Source organism: Rhinolophus sinicus, chromosome 17, assembly GCF_057876585.1.
Source record: "Rhinolophus sinicus isolate RSI-liver-muscle chromosome 17, RSI-T2T, whole genome shotgun sequence".
Taxonomy (NCBI): Eukaryota; Metazoa; Chordata; class Mammalia; order Chiroptera; family Rhinolophidae; genus Rhinolophus; species Rhinolophus sinicus.
In genome coordinates this window covers 56,128,194-56,143,413 of record NC_142517.1, presented here as the reverse complement: position 1 = coordinate 56,143,413, position 15,220 = coordinate 56,128,194, and the positions used below count along the sequence as shown (strand labels likewise).

The following is a 15,220-nucleotide window of genomic DNA, read 5'->3' as shown; positions in this document are numbered from 1 at the left end:
CAAAAGTCTTGTTTTCTCCAAATTATTTTCATTATGACCCTGACCCATTATCAGTTATGAAAACAAAATTAAACCTTTTTTTCACCCTTTTGTGTAAAAATAATCTTGGACTTAGAGCAAAGTTGTAAGAACACTACAGGAACATATTTTTCCTGAATCATTTACTGTCATTATGCCCCATAAGCCCCAAGTAGTCTATTATCTACAAATAATGATATTATCCTAATAATCCCAATTTAACAATTAAAGCTTTAAAGTTAACAGTGATGTACCACATAACCCTCAGATCCCATTCAAGTTTCACCAATTGTGCCATTAATGTCCTTTAGAACAAAAAGATCCAGTTCAGAATCACATGTTGCAATTTTACCCCCATGTTCTTTAGTCTCCTTCAACCTGAACAGTTTCTTAGTCTTTTCTTGTCTTTCATGATCTTGATACATTTGAAGATTACAGGTTAGTTATTTTGTCGACTGGGCCTTAACTTGGGTCTGTCTGCTGTATCTTTATGAGTGGACTTAAGTGACACACCTTTCCTACAGGTGACGCTGGGTTCTCGCTGCATCCTATAAGGTTGCACACAGGTCTGACGTGACTGTTACTTTGACTGCTTGATTAATGTGCTTCTCCACTGTAAGGTGTTCCCCTTTTTAATTATGTTGTGTGGAGATATTTTGTGATTATACAAACATCCCATTCTCCATCACTGATTTTATTCATTTATTTATATAATTATCAATTTATGGATTTGCTTTATTCAATGGGTTACAATTTATAATTGTCATTATTTTGAGACCCAAATTGTCCTAGTTTGGGCCAGCTGGAACCTCTTCAAGTTGGCTCTGTATTCTGCTGACATGTCCCCATCATCCTTCAAGTACTTCCAGACTTTCTACTTCTTAATATGCCTCAGGTTCATCCTGGCCTTTCCCTGCTCCAGCTATGGGATTCGCCATGTCTCTGAAGAGTTCTGGTTCCTATGTGACTCCTTTTCCCATGAGCTTCCCGAGACAACAAGGGCTGGGCTCTTCTCTCATTTCTTTGACCTGGCTAACTCTAGCTTTATGGTTTCGTTTCACTAGTGAACATGGGATATCGTCTCCAGAATATGAGAGAATGCTAAAGGACAATCAGTTGGTGAACCTCCAAAGTAAAGTGGTGAAGTGATTTAAAATCAGGCAAATTTAAGATTAGCAACAGATATGATGCGTGAAACTTTACCAATCTCTACAACTCTACCCTGTACTATTTTAAAATTGTAGTAAAACTCTGTTGACTGCTTCCCTTTTCTAAATTCCATTAACTAACACACTACATCCTAATTGAATACACAATTCTAGCCACTTTGATCTGTGTAATACAGTAGTAACTGTTAAACTTTGAAAGTTTTCTGGCTGAAAGTATCCATGACGTATTCCCAAGTGTTAGACTGAAGAGAAACAGTAAGAAGAGATACTCTCAAGATTTTATTTTTTTAAAAAAGATTTTATTGGGGAAGGGGAACAGGACTTTATTGGGGAACAGTGTGTACTTCCAGGCCTTTTTTCCAAGTGAAGTTGTTGTCCTTTCAGTCTTAGTTGTGGAGGGCACAGCTCAGCTCCAGGTCCAGTTGCCGTTGCTAGTTGCAGGGGGCGCAGCCCACCCACCATCCCTTGCAGGAGTCGAACCGGCAACCTTGTGGTTGAGAGGACGCGCTCCAACCAACTGAGCCATCCGGGAGCTCAGCGGCAGCTCAGCTCAAGGTGCCATGTTCAATCTTAGTTGCAGGGGGTGCTGCCCACCATCCCTTGCGGGACTAGAGGAATTGAACTGGCAACCTTGTGGTTGAGAGCCCACTGGACCATGTGGGAATCGAACCGGCAGCCTTCGGAGTAAGGAGCATGGAGCTCTAACCGCCTGAGCCACCGGGCCGGCCCTCAAGATTTTTTTTAACTAATGGACAAAGTCATGGCTCATCTCCCTTAGTGACTGATGAAGCTGAGTCACTGGTGAAACATTTGCTTCCAAGTACATTATTTGGTACATTAACACAACCATAATTTTATATGTATAAAAGTAGTAAATCACTTCAAGGGAGCCATATGAGTACTTTCTCCGGAAAACCAGTAGGAGACCGGCCTGACAGAGCACAAACTTGTGTTAGTAATACACGTTCTTTAAAAAATCAAATTGGGAACGCAAAGTGATGGGATTGCGCATAAGTCTATTATGAAACATGAGAAAAGACACATCATTTTTTAATCACTTAAAAAGGTATATGCTGGGCCGGCCCGGTGGCTCAGGCGGTTAGAGCTCCATGCTCCTAACTCCGAAGGCTGCCGGTTCGATTCCCACATGGGCCAGTGGGCTCTCAACCACAAGGTTGCCAGTTCAATTCCTCGAGTCCGTAACGGATAGTGGGCAGCACCCCCTGCAACTAAGATTGAACACAGCACCTTGAGCTGATCTGCTGCTGAGCTCCCGGATGGCTCAGTTGGTTGGAGCATGTCCTCTCAACCACAAGGTTGCCAGTTCGACTCCCCCAAAGGATGGTGGGCTGTGCCCCCTGCAACTAGAAACGGCAACTGGACCTGGAGCTGAGCTGCACCCTCCACAACTAAGATCGAAAGGACAACAACTTGACTTGGAAAAAGTCCTTGAAGTACACACTGTTCCCCAATAAAGTCCTGTACCCCTTCCCCAATTAAAAAGAAATACTTACAAAGAAAAAAAAGGTATATGCTGGTAAAATACACTGAAGTACTGCACTGTCTGATAACTATATCCTGAGGGATACAAAAGAAATATATTTGTATACACTGTGACACTGACATACCTCTTCCTGTAACAGTACTAATTTAGCATAAAATGACGAAGTAGGGCCTTCCAAATGTTTGTGAACTAATTCTCCTAACAACCCTATGCAATAAGTATTAGAGTGGTTGTTTTTACAAACAAAGAAGCAAAGGTATCTACCTTGCCTAAGATAACACAGCTACTAAAGAGCAGTTCTGAGTTAAACATAGATCTTCTGTAAGTTAATACAAAGTGAATTATGTTGACAAAGTGACATGAAAAAGACTAAAACAAAAGCAACAGAAAATGGAAGTAAAAGTTAAAATGGGATATGTTTCAAAAAAAAGATTATTTAAAGAACAGAAGAAAAGGAAAAACAGAAAGAAATGAAGAGCTCAGGTAACTAGAGAGAAATGAAGAGAGAATGAGATGAGAAGCAACAGAGGACAGCACGTTGCTTAGGCACAGGGTATAAAACAGGAAAACGGCCTACTTTCTCTAAATTCTCTAGTGACTGTCTTATAGTGATATATATTCAGCTTAGAAATGGTTTTCAAATTTGAAGAAGTTCTTCCTGCTGAGCATCTGCTTTCTTTTTGCTATCAGAAATATCACAAAACTGACTGGACAATAAACTTAAGTGTATATTGAAAGGAAAAATACCTTGTTTCACGAAGCTGAAATAAGGAGAACTCATAACAAGGTACGCTCAAACAGAAGCACCAAGCCCTGGTATTTTTATTTTTATTTTATAATACTAATCTTTCACTGATTTCCTTGGGTTCTCAAGGATCTAAGTAAATCTTAATATGCAATCAAAATATCTTAAAGCTAGGAACCTACCAGCATCAGGAAAGAACCAACTATGCCCCAAAGTCACAAAGGGATTAGTAAGGCCAAGCTGGGTCGGGAGGTGCAGAGAGGTGAGGCAAGAAAAGCCATATTGCCTAGTGTAGGTACGACAGCCTGACCAGGTTTGAGAGGGTGATCAGATGGGGACGGCGATGGTCTGGTCCAGCAGTGGGGAGAGTATCTGCAGGAGTGCAGTCCGGTGCAGGTGTTGGGGCACAAGTAGGTGTGCCCGCTTTTGTGGGTCTCTCCACAAAAGCGCATGGTCTGGCCTCAGGAGAGGAGGGAGTTCTTGTGTAGGAGGCAGAGGGAGGGAAGGATGAGAAGGGCAAAGGGGGTTGTCTGGCACAAAGGGTCAGAGCACGAGCTCTGTCCAAAGGACTTAATGAAGAAGGGCAACGTGACAGATTGTCAGAGCACAGATGAGGCAAAAAGGTCAGGAACACAGGCTGAGGCACTGTGGTGGTGGCCTGGAGTTGGTAATGAGAGCCGCAGCTGGGTGAAAGAATGTTTGTGCAATGGGGGACAGAGACAAGTTTGGTTACATATAGGAGGACTAATCAAAATAAGTAAATACATTAGGATATTTGAAGCCAGGTTTCTCTCATTGTCAGAAAAAGGAGTTACAAACATAGAAAAGGAGAAAACTAGAATAAGCCCTGTATTACTGGATTAAAATGGAAAGTATAGGCATCAACTTATGGTTTTCAATGTAGACACATACACATGATCAGGAATAAAGATGCAAATGTGTGTGTTCCTACATATGTGCGCACACACACACACACACACAAAACATTTACTCCTTAGCTCTATCCACTAAGAGGGTCTGGGAACAGCGATATTCCATTAACAATCTAGTTCCCAGCTCTTGATTTCTAAATACCATTCTCCAAAAAAAGCAAACTGGATCAGGGAAAGCGTAATACAAGATGAGCATGGAACATCTTGTTACATGGAAGGACAACATTAGGACAACAGGGGACACTTGAATGGGGTCTGAAATCAGATGTAATAATGTATCAGTGTTAACATCCTGATTTTGATGGGTGCATTATGGTTGCTAGGAGAAATTCCTTGTTCCTAAGAAACACATTAAAGTACTTGGAAGTGATGGGGCTTCAAGTCAGCAACTTTCACTCAAATAGTTGAAGGAAAAGAATTATTTGTATATACTTTTCCATAAGTTTGAGGTTAAATGGGTGAACAAATAAGTGAATGAGGAGAAGATGAAAAGGCAGTAAGGTGAAAGGCAGGAAGAACCACTACTTACTGAGGTCTTCAGCCAGCTGAACGCGTTTGCCAGTAAGCAATTTAACCTTCTTCTCGCCATCTTCAGCAAAATCTTCTAATACTTCTTTCACATTTTTCTCTAATCGTCTGACTGTTAAAAGTAAATAAAAAACCTGAGGAGTTCTGTTCTTATGAATGCACGATGATAAAATTAACAATATATATAGAGTAATTTCTTATTTTTCCCATCACATTAGAGCTATTAAGTTTAGATTTCTCAGTTATAAGGAGAATCTCTACTGTTACACAGTACTTTTAACAACATAAAAACTACTACATATTCTCAGAGAAAGTCATATTCTCAAGCCCTAACATTTTAACAAAAGTACAGATTTCTCAAAAAAACCCTGATATATAGGAGTTCTTCTCCAACAGAGTTTTTGGGTAATGAAGGGAGATTTCTGATATATTTTATCTCCCATCTTTTTCAATTATGATTTATTTTCATTAGTATTTTAAAGGCAAATAATAATTTCTGGTTTTCGAAATAAATCTATTTTAGAGGAAGTATTTTGGCATCATATTAAAAATGGATGTACTTCCTATTATTTTAGATGCCAAAATTAGAAGGTGGTTCCTCTATGGCTTACCTTCAGTGTTTGTGAGCTGCTGTCGTAAAGTATTCGCTGTGATAGCCAGCATGCGCTGTATTCGCCAGAATAGGACGACGTCATTGCATTCCAGCTGAAATAGTAGGTGACTAAGATTACCAGGTGCAGAGTTAAACATAAATTGGATCATAAGCACAGACAACTACTAGAGTGAGTATCTATATCTTAAACTTTAAGTAAACATACGCAGATTTACCTAACACATATATTCCTATTGTAGATATAAGTTACTGAATCTTTTCTGCATAGGAACCATCAAATTCTGCATGATTTGGATTCTATTTCTCCCACATCTATATAGCTTTGCTTTGATTCCAATGACAAAGCAAATAAACTTGGGAAGTAGAGCATTTCATTACCTTATAATATACAAGTAGAAATCTATAGCATATAAACCCTTAATTTGTATTTAGTTTCAACTAACAACCATGTTATATTAAATATGTCCTTAGGCTAACCTCTTTTCTTTGAGTGTGTACTGAAGAAATTTCTGAAATTCAGCTGTATATGAAAATAAATTAATGGTATTTTTTAAAAAGAAGCTGTAGGGGTCTTCTCAACAACTAAAATTATGCAAAAAACTTGCAACTTTTTATTTAGGTACATTTATTTAAGCTGCTGAAAATCAAAAGAAAAGCATTTAAGGGGGGTCTCAAGATTATAGATTAATAGTGTTCTTTCAGAAGGATACATTAAAAAAAAATTCTACTTGTAAGAAAATGCTCAAAATACATCAGTCTGCTGCCACCTAGAGGCTATTTTGTAAAATGGGATATTAAACTATTGACAACTGTCCCAAGAACTTTACAGTTCTTCAAAAGAATTATTTAAAACAAGATTTTAGTGATATAAAGAAAATTACAATATAGGAAAACAGCACAATAAAAAATTGTGTTGCAGTATGATTTCCACTATGCAAATGGATAGTGAAGTTTACACACACAACTGTGTATAGAAAGAAATGAACAGAAATACATAAAAATGTTAATTAAAATTACTTCTAGGTCAGGGATTATAAGTGACTATTTTCTTTTGTGTGCGCGCGCAAACACACACACATTTATTTATTGAATTTACTTTCCACAATGGGAATGTATTATTTTCTAACATAAAAATATTAATTCCTAAAAAAACAACTTAAAAAGAGGGTTAGTATCTATAGGTACACAAAATCTCATAGGAAGTGGGATGATGTGCATGTAAGATGCAAATACTACCAAAGTGGTAAATATCTTTGAAAGATAGGGGTTAGGTTATTCTTTATAATTCATACATACGCTTTCCCAAGAACAAAGGAGTTAAAATTAATGCTAAAGCTAAAAATTACTTTTAAGCATCTAAACAGGTATCACTGAAAAATATTTCTCCTTGTTTTTGGAAACCTTACCTCAGAATCTACAAAATGCCTTTGGTAGTAATAAAAGCCTCTTCGACAAAGGTTACAATGGTTTAGAGCGGTTTTTAAGAAATGTCTTCTATAAACTTGGTGCCACGTGTCCTTAATCTTAAATGAAAAAAAGAAAACAAAGACAAAAGAGTTACTATGTACTCTTTGGGTTGATAAAATACATTCTGAAAAGACACTGTAAAGCTCATTTCTAAAAAAGTTAATTAAAACCAATGTCAATGTTGTTATTCTACCAACCTTTTTATCCATTAAAATGTTTTTCAACACAAAGATTAGATTTACTACTACTTACAAGTTTTGTACTTCAAAATTTGCAGTGTTTTTAACAAGCATTGTTATTATATGCAAATAATCATCTTGTAGAGTAGACAGGGTAGGGGTTAACTTTCCCTAGTTAGAAGTAAAGAGCCCAAGGCAAAAAGAGGTTGTGAGCCTTGGATGCTGGTATTAGGCCCTGTCCATCAACCCAACATTATTTCCTTTCTGATTAGTAAATTTCAGTTACCACAGCAATAGAACCTCCACCACATTATTACTATATAGTGTTCAAAATTTTTTCACACCACTGTCTTTTTTTGAGCGTAACAATAACAATATTAAGTAGGTAGAACAGGTATCATCAACACCATTTGACAGATGAGAAAAGTGGCCTCAGAGAGATTAAAGGTAATATTTACTAGTTAATGGAATGGAACTGTATTAGGATTCCCATCTCCTGACATCTAGTTCACCCACAATTCTTACAATAGTACTTTGCTATCTATTTTATAGCTTCACAAAATGCTCCGAATAAAGTGTCTCTCGGAAAAAACCTGAGACTTTCTTGCTCATAGAAAATAATAAAGATATGCAGCCATTCGTATCCTAAAATATTGGCCAAATCCCTCCTATTGTATTAACCAAAGTGTCAACACTTAATGGTCACATCAAGTTTAAAAGTATCAAACTGAATACAACTTGTTAATGAGAACTATGACCAATGTGGATAAATTAAATCTACACTTAACTAATAATTTCCTGTAATCACTAGTCTTAATTTCATTTTCAACTTATAAATAATGCTAGATGTATAACAGCTTTAACTGCTTTGAGTTTCACCAGTTTTCCTTTCTTGTTCTGACCTCTGGTGAAATTTAGAATAAGTATACTCATTTCTCAAACGCAGAAATATAAATAGCAGATAATCTTTAAAATAATTTACATGTGGCTCTGAAATTTCTTATATGATTGTTTTCCCCACTAGAATTACTTTTCTCATTGGGTTTCATTTAAGCTAAATTAAGCTAATATTAAAATGAGGTTTTGATCCCTAATGAGGAAACACAGGCCCAGAAAGAGAGTTTGTGGGATTTTTCTTGTTTTTGTTTTTTCAAATTTTCCCCAAATAAGCATCATGAAGGTAAGCAAAATGGTAGTCTAAATTGTAATTATTTTTATCTTCATATTTATTATAAGCGAGGAAAAAGTGATAGAACCCAAAGGTCTTATCCAATTTAATAAAAAGTTAACTTTCACATTTTTCTAAATCCACTTGTACCTGATTAAGGTACATTTGATTGAAAAAACATATAAAAATAAGTCACATTTAAACAGAAATTCCACTTTGCAACCTGAAACTGTGTAACGTGGTAGAGATCTAGGCAGGGTGGGTTCATCCCCTTTTGCCAGAACTAACTGCTGAACTTGTCCAGGTACTTCACTTTTCTACGTTTCATTTTCCTCATGTACAAATTAAAGCATTACACTTAAAAAGCAATGAGTAAGATTTCTACTCTTTACACCATCAAAATGAGTTTTTACTGTCAGCAAAAGTACACGTGATCAAAGTCACATCAAGCACTTAAATATCTAAGTAACATGTTAGAAGTAGTAAGATTTTACTACAAGAAACAAAGGTTAAGGAAGCAAGTTCATGCTTTTTGGAATATTTATTACCAAGCTTGGATCTACTGCTACTCCTCGGGATTCAAGGTTCTTTCGGACCGTGGTTATCTCATCACTTGCAAGATAAGCTGGGTGCTCCTCATTACATTTCAACATCTTCTCCAATTCATTCTTGGTTTCATTGAGAACACACTTTAAAATGTTTAAAAGATGATGTTTAGTTCATGATTTGTTTGGCATACTTATAAAAACAGAGTCCCAATTTTTACAAATATATTGCTATTGCACAGTAGGTGATACAAGTTCAATCACAACAAACAAGAAAGAACATAGTGCCTTGGCTTATAAATACAGTGCAACTGGTTATGAATGCAGAACAACCTGAATTATGAAAAGGGGGAAAAAAGAAAGGAGGAAAGAAAGAATTAGCTCTATTTGTTTTATTTCACTTTTGCTAAAATATTTTACTGCCGAAGTTATAGTATCAGGCACCTTACTATGTACTTACTTCTTGACTTTAGCGTATGATTTTAGTCTAGGAAAAAGTACCCTGAATACATGGGAAGAGATGATGTTCTATAAGTGCCTCACATCTAAGGACTAGATGACTGTAAGGACTTGCACCTGTTGACATGTTTCTTTTCTGATAAAATAAATACAAAATTCATAGTTTTATTTTTTTTGTCTCTTCATTAAAAATCGTGCTTTTTAGACTGCTTCTGTGAGGTACCTATCCTTCTTAAACTCACTTCCAGTCTCTTCTCTATAGTTGTTCATAATCTTTTCACCAAACGAGGAAAACATATACATACTAGTGATAAGTTTGAAAATAAGATTCTTATACAGTGTCAAATTAAGTGTATCTTTTCATTTTTCAATCCTTCTTTCGAAATTGCATGGTATTAGGACAAACTCACTACTTACTGTAAACAAATTGCTACCACAGCACTTAACTCAAACTGTACCAAGCTACAGAATCTGAGTATTTATACAAGAATAACACTTAAACACAAATAATTGGCTTGTAAATGAAACTATGAGTTAATAATACCCAAAAACATGACATTTTAGAAGAAATATTACTTAATAGAGAGAAATTTCACTGTTTCCTTAAACATCTGCTATTTGGTCTTAGGTAGGAAGGAAATCTCTAAATATGATATTCTCCAAACTCTCCTGTCCTGCTTTCACTTCCACCTGTCCACCTGTCCCCACCTCACTTGGTCTTTAGGACAACACTTCTCTCCCAAATATTCTAACCAAGATCTGCATTACTTCATCTCAGACAAGGTGAGAATGTTTCGGAGGGATGGATTTTTCCTAGAAAACTAAGGAAAAAGTCACACCACAAAAGCACAAAAGTTTTCAGAGCATGGATTTCTCATCTTTAACACAGGACAATCTTAAGTTTATTTTCCTGTTAAATCCGGTCACTCAAAAAGACAGAAGGTGAGAGGTTTTGAAAAATAGTTGGTAACCACAAGATGGTCATGGGGGTTTGAAAATTAATTTGGGGAATGTACAGAGGGATAGTGGATGGGGGGAGGGGGGTTCACACAGTGTGAGGGATATAAATGATAAACGTCTAAGTTTTGCTTTGTCTTGTGCACCTGAAACTAATAAAAAAAAAGTATTAAAAAAAAAAGACAGAAGGAATTGTTACAGTTACCCTAAACTTGCAATAAGACCTGGAGATATTCTCAACCTCTTCTAGGATCTGGTTCTCACTGTAACCTCTAGGTCTGGAACAGTGATTTTCAACTGGGAGTAAGAGGGTTAGAAAGGTTAGAGAAGGAGAACTTGATTTGAACTCGATTCAGTGAGTCTGACAGGAGCCTTTGTTTTGAAAAAGAAAACAAACATACATATACAAACATGTCCCCAGGCGATTCTGATGTCCCTCCCCTCCACACTCTAAATTACAGCCTCTGTTCTACTAAAGTCAGCCTGGGCCTTATGAATGCTGCCCTGACACCCTGAGAGAAGGCTCTTTTCAGAAGAGCTCCCATTTCCTCTTCTAGGCTGCAGATACTTGCATTGATCTTAAAAATTCCTCTGCTTCTCTTGAAGGGATCTCCTATGAGTTCAAGTTCCTGAGAAAACTTACAACCAGGAATCATTTCTGACAGTGCTTGGCCAAAGCCCATTTACCATGAAATTGCTGAGACAAGTTTTGTCATCATTAATTGTTCTGGGGACTTTAAGCCTAATTTCACTAGGCCTTGAAGATCAGGCATCATTTTTCTTTGGAGTTTATTTGTCTTACACCGTTTTTTTCCAATCAATGCCTCTTCCTGTCTCAAAGTCAGAAACTCTGATGGTTCCTCTAGTTCTTTTCTGACAGACCTCTTCCACTCAGCCCATCTGTGGAGCAGAGATAACCCTGAACACAGGAATAATCCAACCACTAACTGTCTACTTCTGCAGCTTCTCTTCAGTATCTTAATGACTCCTTTTTCCATAAAAAAATCGTATCAGAAAAAAGAGGATGACTGTCCCTTCACTATTTTAAGACAAATTGGGACACACATCTGATAGCTTATGAAACTAGAAAAAGATAGGGTGCTAAATATAGTGAGTGTGTGTGTGTGTGTGTGTAGTTATACAGATATATGTATAACTTGCTCTGTATTTAAAATGAAAACAAAAAATAAATTAAAAAACGGTGTAATATGTGATCTGGTAACTTTTCATTCTCTTTATCTCCTCTCTCAATATTTCCATATCTTTGTCTCCTTTCTCTAATCACATGGATTCAGGAACAAGAAAAGGAAGTGGATTGGACACCACCTCTTTTTCTCATTCACTAGTTCCTTTATTTATGTATTCTAGTTCTATATTCTATTTATATCCTTTTTATTTAAAGAATGAAGAATGAGATAGTGGTGTAAGACTAAATGCTAGATGGGAAAAAAAGCCATAACAATAAGGAAAGAATAAAAAGAGTGAGGCATGGGGACTTGAATGATTTATACATTTTCCCTCTTAATCACTTGCAAAGTTACTTATACTTGCCTTTACCATTTGTTCTTCTGAAGGGCTCATTAAATGTAAATAAATGAATTCTACAATTCTGCTCCTTGTCTGAACTTTTATACTTATTTTGTAAACACAGAAGCAAAAATTATAAAGGAATAAAACCATTTGAAGTAGACAACAGAAAAATCCAGAGGTAATATAACAGAATGTTTTAAAAAATTGTATCTTTTATTCTAATCATACTCATTTTATGTCCTCTGAAACCCTTGTCATTCTTTTTCTTCTTTTCATAACTTTAATCTTCATTTTACCTCAAATAAGGGAATTGAAATGAACAAAGTAATCAACCATAAAGGGGGCGTGTTTCATTTCCTCTTTCTTTTAATAACATAGCTACTTCACTTAAAAAAAAACTTCATTCATAGTTTACTATTTATTCTAAAGATTCATTACATTTTAGAAAAGTTGACATAAACATTTGAAATTACTGAGATTGGTCTAGAAGATTGCAATGGTTATATTTTAATGCTTGAATAAAAATGGACAAAATTACACATCATAAGATCAGAGATTTATTTTTACCTGTTCTTGGGTCCGATTCTTCCAGTATAACCACCGTTTTTTCCAATCTGGACCCACCATATTTTCAATTGCATTTTCAGCTAAAAAAATTTTTTTAATTTTTATTAATTCAACATGAATTTTATCACTTACCAAGTACATAAGTTATAACTAATAATAGTCTTGCTCTCTTAACTATTTCAAAGTGATATATCAATACAAAGCTAGTTGAAGTAAAAAAAAATAATATAACTATATGATTGATATAGTGCACATATAAGAATTTAATTACACTATATGTTTAGAATCTATAAAAAGTATAATTGCTTATAAAGTTCTAATAAGTATAATAGCAAGCACTAAAATAGTCTGAGTTACAGTTTTTTAGATTATAAGTACATATAAACGTGTCCAATTTATTTAATATTTTTGATAGTTACTAAGCAGTTGACTGAAAAATCCTACAGATGAAATATTCAACTACAGTATTAATGACAACGACCCTGAAATATTAATTTTTTTCTTTTTTTTACAAGTGTCCACTGAAATTGAATGATTCCTTCATCACGGGGCATGCTCAAAACTCAATAACTCGTGTCCCTACTTACTATCTTTGAGACGAGCCTGAAGAGCCTCTTCCATAAAATAAATAGCTGCATCCCACTGCTGTTTATCAGATATGGACCGGTCTTCTAAAGCATTGTGTTGAATAACCCTCTGAAATAACAAAGAAAGAAAAACAGCTAATTTGATTTGTGTCTTATCATTTACTAATTTTATTTAAATTGACAGCTTAGCAAATATACAAAATAACAGATATATCTAAAACAACATAAAAGTGTGTCCCTTCCACATAAATGCAGGAGGTCCTATTATCTGCCTGTTTGTCAGTTTTCCGTCTAAAAAGCAAACTGGATATTTTCTACTAGCCCAAATTAAATGAGCTGATCACCTCTAAGATCATGAGTGGGGGGATATTACACATTTAACTATATAAAATCCAACATCTAGAACCCTAGTATTCAGGAGTTAATGATTTAGATCATCTCTACCTGTCCTTTTTGCCATATGACCTATGTGTCAGCATTTTCAATAAAGACAATAGAAAAAAAATAATAACCATTATCTCACTAGTAACAGCAAAGAAAAATGTAATGGAGGGAACTGTAAAAGGTCTCAACAATCATTAAGTAAATGTCAGTTATTTATTCTAAGAAAATTAGTTTCCAAGTTTTACAATTATTGAATGAATGAATGAAAATGATACCACTCTGTCGTGTGGGAGACCCTGCTCCCTGCGCAATTTGTCGTGCGCGGAGACCCTGCAGGCCGCCCCGCCTGAAAGATGGCGCAGCGAGAAGGCCTCCGCGCGCAACAAATGGCGCAGCAAGCAGGGTCTCCCGCACGACACACTCTCAGAAAGTCTTAATAAGGTATCTAACAAGAATAAATATGGTTTTCAAATATGAGGACAAATATTCCTTTCAAAAAAATTACAATTACGGCCAGCCGACAGTCAGATATGCATTTTCCCAGAAAACTGCTTCCTCTTATCCTTCAACTGTGCCTCTCATAACTGTCTGAGCAGAGCAGGTGCTTAATAAGGCTTGATTATGGTGATGAGAATGTTCTACCTAACAAGAGTTATCAGGTGGTGGAGGTCAGGAGCCAGGCTTCTTAATTAGACGTGTGTATCCCAGCTTTGCCAACAACAATAGGACTGTTTGAGACCTAAATAAAAGAACGCTTACAAAACACACAGCAGAGTTTCTGGCACCTTGTAAGCATTCAACACACGGTAGTCAGCATTATGATTTAGGTGTCTAACATTTTATAACTCAAAGCCACTGAAAACCAACGCATCTAATTCCTTTCATTACCACAGACGGTAAAATGAGAAGCAGCTATCCTCTATCAGTTTAGGCTAGTGGATGACAATTCGTTGAAGTTTACAGAACTTGTTTACGGAGAAATTTGACTTTCTTCTGAAATGATAGCCAAAAAAGAAACAGCGAGGACAATTACAGAAGAGCAGAGAAATGTCAAAGGGTCAATTACAGATTGTAAACCCATTTCTTTCTTTCATTATTTTAAATTCAGAATCTAATTTAACTAGTCATATCAAAATAGTCTCCTATAAAAGAGCATCAGTTTGAGAAACTATATCAATAGATGAGGCCAACACCCTAATATACAAACAACATACCAAGCTGTCCTCCGCAAAATCATTCCACTTGTGGCGTTTAATACTTTCTTCCTTAACAGCCTCTTTAAGTTTATCAAATATGTCATCATGCTCTTTTCCTTTTGGTTCTGTCATGAAGCGTGAAAATTCTTCTTGTAGGGTCTCCCAAGCAACCTAGAATTATTTTAAAGAAAAATGTTGTATTTATACTGTATACTTTTACTTAATGTACAACATGAAAAATAAACACATGCCTTAAAATCAAATAGATGTGATAAATCAGCTTATCAGAAAATACATACAAAACTACATTTGAAAACAGAAACGTCGGCAAATACAAACTCTGGCCTGGAGATCTTACAGTGGTAGCTGGTAGGGTAGATTTGACCTCCTGACATACTTTGCTAGACATACACAGTTTTAAATTTTTAGAAATTAGTAACCGGTATTTAAAAATTAAGAGACTTCACACACAAATCTACACTTCCTGCCTCTCTTGAAATATCTGGCAATAATGTACCCACATTCGTACACAGCAGTACCTGCTGAGCTGAACAAGAGCTGCCCCATTTAGGTAGGGTATGCACTCTGGGCAGCCACCACTTAATTGACTTACTTATTTCATTTTGTACAACACCTGAGCTTGCCTGCTTCTTCCACATGGTAAAGGTTTAA

General features: G+C 36.1%; 1 protein-coding gene across 4 annotated transcripts in view; it reads right to left on the bottom strand.

Annotated features, from left to right (window-relative positions):
* OPA1 (OPA1 mitochondrial dynamin like GTPase) overlaps positions 1 to 15,220 on the bottom strand; it is an 80,755-nt gene that overhangs the window by 18,096 nt on the left and 47,439 nt on the right. For all 4 annotated transcript variants that reach the window (XM_019723206.3, XM_019723200.3, XM_019723214.3 and 1 more), the window contains 7 exons: positions 14,567 to 14,719; positions 12,969 to 13,077; positions 12,382 to 12,461; positions 8,872 to 9,012; positions 6,916 to 7,032; positions 5,508 to 5,601; positions 4,898 to 5,008 (listed from right to left, as the gene is read on the bottom strand). In XM_019723206.3, the coding sequence (XP_019578765.2) occupies positions 4,898 to 5,008; positions 5,508 to 5,601; positions 6,916 to 7,032; positions 8,872 to 9,012; positions 12,382 to 12,461; positions 12,969 to 13,077; positions 14,567 to 14,719 (805 nt within the window). The remainder of the gene's footprint in view (positions 1 to 4,897; positions 5,009 to 5,507; positions 5,602 to 6,915; positions 7,033 to 8,871; positions 9,013 to 12,381; positions 12,462 to 12,968; positions 13,078 to 14,566; positions 14,720 to 15,220) is intronic.